Source organism: Cucumis sativus, chromosome 2 (genome assembly GCF_000004075.3).
Source record: "Cucumis sativus cultivar 9930 chromosome 2, Cucumber_9930_V3, whole genome shotgun sequence".
NCBI classification, from domain to species: domain Eukaryota; kingdom Viridiplantae; phylum Streptophyta; class Magnoliopsida; order Cucurbitales; family Cucurbitaceae; genus Cucumis; species Cucumis sativus.
In genome coordinates, this window is record NC_026656.2 from 21,729,934 (window position 1) to 21,738,578 (window position 8,645).

At 32.0% G+C, this 8,645-nt stretch overlaps 1 protein-coding gene across 1 annotated transcript; it reads left to right on the forward strand.

The window, feature by feature from the left end:
* Window positions 1-6,495: 6,495 nt before the first annotated feature.
* On the forward strand, window positions 6,496-8,541 carry LOC101205088. The gene is made up of 2 exons (XM_004138631.3): window positions 6,496-6,924; window positions 8,217-8,541. The coding sequence occupies exons 1-2, from the start codon at window positions 6,640-6,642 to the stop codon at window positions 8,331-8,333; spliced, it is 402 nt and encodes a 133-aa protein (XP_004138679.1). The 5' UTR covers window positions 6,496-6,639; the 3' UTR covers window positions 8,334-8,541.
* Window positions 8,542-8,645: the final 104 nt, after the last annotated feature.

An 8,645-nucleotide genomic window follows, 5' to 3' on the forward strand; every position in this document is an offset into this window, starting at 1 on the left:
CAATTATCTATTATTACAGTTTGTGGTGAGTGGAAATGGTTCTTTGTCCAATATGTTTGTTAATTATATGCCCAATTCTTTCTAAATCCCCCTCTCTATCAGCTTCTTACTCACCAGCTAATTAAATTTTCTTTCTAATCATATATATGTGTGTCTATAGGACATATGCATTTCTTCTCAACAGGTATGTTACTTCCAATCACAAGAAGGAATGCATTTCTTCTCACAGTATTACAAATAATTTTTATAAATCAAGTGTAAACCAATAATGAGAAAATAAAACAATCATCATGACAAATTTCTTGCATTCCTTTAGTACATAATATTGTAGACATATGCATCAATTTTTTTGGTGAAACATCTCAATGACATCAAACAGATGGGTGAGACAAATTTAATGGTATATTTAAAATGTGTCCAACAAAAATTCCATATCTCAACAAACAACTTAAACAACAATGATCTATAAAAAAAATAAAAACTCAGATTTTATTACTCACTTGACTTCAAAGAGGATAAATATGACACTGAAAACAAAGAGTGGCATAGAAATGGAGAGGTTCGATGAAAACGAAGTTGAAATTGAAAAGGAGTGGAGAAGCGTTTACTGGAGTTGAAGTTGAAACTAAACACAGAGAGTCGTGGAGAAGAAATGGGTCGAAGAGGCGTTCACAAGAGGCACCGAAGTTGAAGTGGAAGTGAAATTGAAGTGTGAAAGCGGGAGAGTTCGGAAGAATGAGTTACTTATTTTTCTTAATGTTTTGTTTTGTTTTTTGGTTGAAGAGAAGAGAAGGGGGGAAATAAATAAGGGTATTTTGGATATTTAATTTCAAATTTGTCCCAAATCTCTACTTTTTCAAAATCAATCCAAAAACTCATTTTTCACTCGAAAATTGTAATAGGTAACCTATTTGGCATAAAATATTAAGTATATGGCAATTTTTTTTAACAATTTGCATATATAGCAAATCTTTAATTATTCTTTAAAATATTCCAAAATTACCCTCGATTTAAAAGGAAATTGGCGCAATTTTCTTTTTCTCCATCTTCACCGTCATTACTCCACGATTTTCTCCATTCTCCATATTCTTCGCTATTTTCTCCCTTCTCCATCTTCACCATCGTTTCTCCATCTTCTTCATGATTTTCTCCTAAAGATCACCTTCTTCGTCCTCCAACTAGTCGCTCTCAACAGCCAACAACTTTACAACGATCTTTCGTTAAATCATCTGGTATGTAATTAAATTTGTTTTCTTTAAAGATTTTACAATTGATCTTTGTTTTCTTTAAAGATTTTATCAATACTTCAGTGTAATAGTAGGATGATAGTTGTTTTCTTTTATTTTGCAATAATTTGGAATTATGATTAAGCCTCCAATAACAGTGTTTCATAGTGGACAGTGGGATGATACAAATAAATACTTGAATTACAAGACTATAAGTGTATTGGTTGATGAGACAATCTGTTTTGAAACTTTAGTGAGCTTGATATTAAGGGAAGTTCGATTGGATGCATCTCCTTCTTCAATACAATTGTCAATCTTATTGGATTATGACATCACTGATATTCAAACTGTGGTTGAAATTCATGAAGATAAATATGTTGCTTGGTTTCTAAGTTTAGTTAAAGGGAAAATTACAAGACATTCATTAGTTTCCATGCTCCTCATGTTTCTATGAATTTAGAATGGTCATCTAGTGTTGTTAACATTGGGACGAATAATTTGCTTTCTCTGCTACCTTCTTCTTCAATTGATGATGATTTTCAAATTCTTATGCATATTCATGTTAGTAGGCTATCTTCTACATTCGATTTGAAAGAAAATGATATGTTTGCTAGCAAGGAACTACTATCAAAGTCATTTTACTACATTGTTATAAAGAACAATTTTGAGTTCGAGACTGTGAGATCAAATTCTAAATCTATTGAGTTTAAGTGCTCCCAAGATAGTTGTTCATGGTATGTCCATGCATCTCGTTACAAGGGTGGGGAATTATGGCGACTAAGAAAGTATATTGCTAATCATAATTGCTCCATGAATGTAATTCAAACTACTCATAGACAAGCATCTTCATCATTGATTAGTGATTGTATGATAAAAGACTTTAGTTCTTTTGACAGTTCGACTCCAAATGATATTCTGATTCACATGTGCACTAAACTTGGTGTAAATGTTAGCTACTATAAAGTGTGGAGGGAAAAGGAACTTGTTATGAATTCTTTAAATGGTGAAGCAAAAGAATCTTATGTCTTGATTCCCAACTTTCTTACAAAACTAAAAGAAATTAACCCATATATGTTTTTATTCTTACAATATATATCATCAATCAAACTTTTAATGATTTGGTCTATCACTGATAAGATCTATCACTGATAGATATCGTCTCATTGATAGTAAATGAGCAGATGACATGGTGGTTTACTGTAAGACCTATCAGTGATAGTAAATGAACATATCATGAGACTGATGACATGGTGGTTTACTATAGGATCTATTAGTGATAGATCGTATCAGTGATAGTGAATGAGTATATCATCAAACTGACGATATGGGGGTTTACTATAGGTTCTATTGGTGATAGCACGTGTCAGTGATAGTCCTTATCAATGATAAACCATATTAGTTACATAGTTCTAGTGATGTGCTAATTATTATAAAGTATCAGTGATAGAATACATCAGTGACAGATATAAAGTAAAAGAACATGTTATTTGTCTTTGATATAATGTATATATGTATTTTTTATTTCAGGTTCATTCACTGCTTATGAAACTGATACAAGGGACATTTTAAGTATTGTTTTATGGCTATTGGAGCATCCATTGAAGGATGGAAATATTGTAGACCCAACATATCTATTGATGACACTTTTTTGAAATCTAAATATAGTGGAACTCTTTTGACGGCCTCAACAATTGATGGTAATAATCAAAATTTTCAATTGGCCTTCAGTATTGTAGATTCTGAAATTGATGAATCCTGGAGATGGTTTTTTGAGAATATAAAGAAAAGTTTAGGGGATCAGGAAGGTTTAGTTGTAATATCTTATCGACATTTAAGTATTCTGAAAAGTGTTCATAACGTTTTTTCAAATACTGAATATTGCGTTTCTTTGCAACACCTTCTAAAAAGTTTGAAGTTGATGTATAAGGACCCTATAATTGGATAAGCTCTTTTTTAGATGTGGAAAAGCATATACGGTTGTTGATTTTGAGACTAATATGAGATGGATGGAGTCTATGTATCTTAGTATACGAGACTATCTTTGTACAATATCAGTGATATTGGTGACAAAAAGAAAACAAATTAAAAACTTACATTTTTTTCCAGAAACACGTTGGCTTCAAGATCTTGCCAATCTACTTGTACAATGGATTTCCAATTTAATATTCTAGGGCAGCCTTTTCCTATTCTCGTCACATATCCATTAGCAAGTTGAGGAAGTATTTTGTATGCCCAATAAGCAAGAACTATAGGGAAGCCTTGTAAAAAGGTACATGATTTAGATTCTAATTCTGAGTTTTTCGACTTCCTTTTGGATTTTACAGCATTTTGAATGAATTGCTTTGTCAAACTATAGCACAACCTTCCCCAAGGATAACTCCTAAACTTCTCTTTATCATCCAACATTTTTACATGTTTCAAATCCAAAATATTGTGATTTTGGCTAGTTCTTGTTCATCACTACAGGTTTTACAGTGATAGTTAAAAGCAATTTTCTATTCTTGTCTACTAATAGAAGTATTGTTTCTAAAAAACAATTGTTTAACCATCGACTCATTTTCTTCTAATGTATCCAAAACATCCTCAATAGGGTATTCACAACAATTTAACCCTGTAATCAAACAAAAATCTTGCAAACCAAATTCCATAGTTTTACCTTCAATGTTGAAAAAAATAGCATTGTTGTCTGTTGAGACACATTGTCTAATCAATTGTGCTAAAAGTTGTAAAAGTATTTTGGACATTTTCACATTTAGTAAGTGTGCAAATGGACCTTCTTTAAACAAATCTAGACAACTAGGTGATAGGCTTTCAATAATATGGTCAGTAGTTTGTAGACTACAATACACGATGATTCTCAAGGTAGACTTCCACATTTCTTTAGGAATAATGAGTTGTTTTCCCTGTTTAAAGCAAAATAATAGTTACAACTATGCAGTCTAACAATTTAGAGAGAAATATATATATAGTGGGAAACAAGTTCAGCATGCCAAAGAAACAAGTTCAGCATCCTCCAAATCCATTAATCACTAACAAGAATGTATCATTGATAGACCATAAGCAACATCCCACACAAAATATGCATATTAGACTAAAGTATTTACTAAACATATTTCAGGTCTATCAATGATAGAACCTATCATTGATAAATTAAGAAACAACACTTAATCTAAAACATCCACCAACGCACCTTACCATAAACAAACCAAGCATCCTCAAGGTCTATCATGTCTATCAATAATATAAACATATCACTGATAATTCATGAGCAACAACATACAGAAAAATAAACATCAGTGAACTAACGCATCTACTAACGCCTCAATGCAAACAAACTAAACACACATCAAGTCTATCACTGATATGAGCATATCACTGATGGACCATATCCCTAAGCAACAAAAATCAAACTGAAAACAGATTAACATGCCAAAGAAACAAGTTCAGCATCCTCCAAATCCATTAATCACTGACAAGAACGTATCATTGATAGACCATAAGCAAATCTATCAAAGACTATAAGCAACATCTCACCCAAAATATGCACATTAAACTAAATTAAAGAAACCAAACAAACAAATATCCCAACACATAAATGTATTTCAAATCTATTACGAACAAAAAGAGAAAAAAAAGTACCTGAAAGAAGCAGAAATTATGAAGTGAAGCCGAATTCGAAGAAAAGAGAAGAAAGCCGAAAACGGAAGAAATACAAAGTGAAGCCGGAGAAAAGAGAAGCGGAAGACAGAAGTTATATAAAGTGAAGTCGAAGAAAAAAGAAGAACACGAAAGACTGAAGAAATACGAACTGAAGCCGAACTGAAGCCGAAGAAAAGAGAAGAAAGCGGAAGTCTGGAATATACGTAGTGTATTTTGGGGGGCATTTTCGTCTTTTATCTTATAATTTAATTAAAATTTGCCATATTTGCAATTGTATTAGATATTTGCTACATCCTTAATTAATTTATAGTAATTTGCTATGTTCCCAGTTAACCCTTTTTCACTCCATTTTTAGCCTAATTTTCACATAGAGGAACATAATCTTTGAGTGAAGATACAAATTTTACGCCACTTAAGTTATACTCATAAGAGTTATGTTGAACTATATTTTGGTCAAAGTTGAGTAAAAATGCTTTAGCTATATTTCATCCAAAAAGAACATATCCCATGATATATGTTAATTTCGACACTTTGAAGGATTATATTTTTTATATTTATTTATTCTTTTCGTTGCTTTATGTTAATAAGAAATATCAGTGAGATTAACACACACGACCTCTTAAACTGGTAAAAGCTTTAATAGAAACTTGTTAATCATTCAAGACTCGTTTGACAATGTTTTCATTTCATGCTCATTTGTTTCTCGTTTCATGTTTTTTATCTTTTGAAAACAAAAAAGATGACTATGCTTGATATCTTTTCCTGCTTCGTGTTCTTTGAAAAAAAAATATGTCACACAATAAACATATAAAATAATTTATCAAAAGTTTATACAATCTAATACAAGAAAAGTCCGGATGACAACTAAAATACAATAACAAAGTTGTAAAATATCTATATTTGTTTATCTCCTACATCTCTCTTTTATATAATGTTCAAATATATATTTTATAAACTTATTTATTAAATACCTTCTATGTTTAAAAAATTTATCAAACTCAAAATCAATACTTCATCTAATAATCATTTTTGTTTTTTGTTTTTAAAATTTAACCATTCTACATTCACCTATACCCTACTTTCATTCTCTGTTCATATTTCACCCAACATTTTAAAAATCAAAACATAATAGTTCGTATAATATAATTTTTTTTTAAAAAAAAGTGTATTATTGTCAAATACAGCAAAATGAACCAAACTATAGTAAAATATTATAGTCTATCTTGAGAAAAGTGTGAGTTTCTTTTTTCCAAACACTAATTTATATCGCTCGGAGAAAATCAACGACTTTTAATAAAGTATCAATTTAAACTCTAATTTTTTGTACGCAATTTACATAATTTAAAAGACTATTTTCAAATAACAACATATGAACAAAAATATTTACCAATTATAGAAAAGTATCATTACTATCATATGTGTTTATTTGTATCATGATAGACACAATTACCCGTTTGGTTCGTTGTAATCCATTATTTTATATAAATTTTTATAAATTTGAGTAGCATAAGGTTAAAAAAAATAAAATAATTAGACAAATCAAAGTGTTGCTCTTATTATTTAGTTTGTAATAAAAACTATTTAATTTAAAAGCATTATTAAGTTAGGGATTTTGGTTTGAAAATGACGGTTTGTTTTGGAAGAAAAGAAATCGTTGTATTATCCGCCGCTTCATCAACAAAGACAATGACTACTACCCGTCTTTGTAGTTGATTGATCGCACTTTCCTTTTCTTTTTCAGATTGCAACAAAAATGGAGGACAACCCAAAATTTGTTGCCGTGAAAGAAGACGAGAACAACCCAAAATCCCCCTTTCCCTGGTTCTCTTTTCTTCCCAAGTTCGACTTCCGATTGCCTTTTCCGGTCAACGGCGGCAAGAAACCGCCGCCTGTGGTGGTTGATGAATCTCGAAAGGCTGACAATGATGCTCAGAAGCCGGAGTTCGTGAGGTTTCCTAAAGCAGAGTTGCCCGTCGCTTCGGTGGAGGCTGAAGCCGATGTTTCCGGGAAGACTTCCAATCCGGCGGTTGTCTGGCAGGTTTGTCTTCTCCTTTGTTTATATGAACTTGCTGCGCTTCTTATTAATATTGCACACAAGGTGTTTGTGAATTTGACTGAACTGGGAGTAACTTTTCACTGTTAAAACATCTCATTAAATGGTTTATTTGAGGGTTGGAGAATGTTTGATTTTTCTTGCCCTTTGTTTTGCCTTTTCTGTGGCTATGGTTTCAGCTTTTGGCTACCTAGTTTTCCTTTTCTTTATCCATTATTGATTAGTTTAGAACTTGAGATGATACCTTGGCAATCAATGCATGGAGAGTTCTTTCTCTATGATGTTTGAAAGCATGCAAGGTTTTCTCTCATGTACTAATGCAAATAGAGATTTAAACCTCAGGTGTCATTAGGTTGAGTTTCCCAATAATTCCAATACACTACTGAAATCTTTTGATAGCTTTTAGGATATAAAGAATTTTCAATTTTCATAGGACATAGATAGAATAGAAAGGAATCTGGAGGCCTAAATGCAACATGGTAAATTGTAGGGGTGAGACCAAACAGACCAAATTGACAAAACAGACGTGGATCAGTCGATTTTAGGAGATAAGTGATCCGAATGGCTGGAAACGTAATTCCTATTGATCGATCGAATATAATGATAGGGGTAAATTTCCTATTGTATCTGTATTTCAGTTAGACAACTAGCTGCTATCAATGTGTTTTATTTCTTCAGATTGAATTACCCTTTCTATTTCTAATAATTGAGAACTTGAAAGCCAGTGTTAGGAAGTTGTTAAAATTGAAAAAGAAAGGTGGATAAGATCTCTAGGAGAGCAAAGTGATCAGAGCAATTGAGAATAAGAAGGATCTAAAGAAGAGCAATCATGATATATATTCAAAGTACCCAGCCATATATGTTTATGTGCTATTAGTTTCAATTTTGCTGTGAACGAGCTATTTAAAAGTTAAAACAGATGAAGGAAGTATGAAAGTGAACTGGGGCCACTGAACCTTGTTGGTATATTCGTAAACTGAGGGATTGTGAAGTTATCACTTTATCAGGTGTCGTGTTCATAAAGTAGAGAATCCCATTATTGTCAAATTCATTCCTCAAACTTTCAAGTTTATCTCATTGGTCCACGAACTTTAAAAAGCATAACGTTGCATTCAATTTTCAATTATGTTTAAATGTGATTGACCTCTAAAATTGGTCTGTCAACTACGTGCAACGAGACTCTAAATTGTAAATGATGTTTAGTCTCTTGCTATCATTGTTGAAGTTTGAGCTTTTATGACTCCTTGCTTATAGCCTGAATCATTTCATGATATTAGGTATATGCCCTGGGCGGGTTTCTAATATTGAGTTGGGCATGGGCAAGATGGAAGGAGAGAAGGCCCCAAAGACGTTCAAATGATGATGATGAGGACGAGGACTCCAGTGATTCCTAGTTATGTGCTTGCCTTTGAACAGCCCTCAATAAATGTTGAAGTTAAATTCTTAGTGCTAGAATCAATCTCGAGTCAATACTGTTTATTTGTAATTTCGAGTTAAATCAGTCATTTCCTAACCCTTTGTTGATCCTTGCAAATGATCTTAATGTGAAATTAAAACTGTCTCCATATGCAAAATCTTAACATGAAATTAAAACTGTCTCCATAAGTGTTCTCTAATGCAAGAGCAACATCATTTAAAGTTAATTCTTGCTTGCAAAAATTATGCTTAAAAATTATATGTTGAATCCTTTGACAGCAGTCATTACT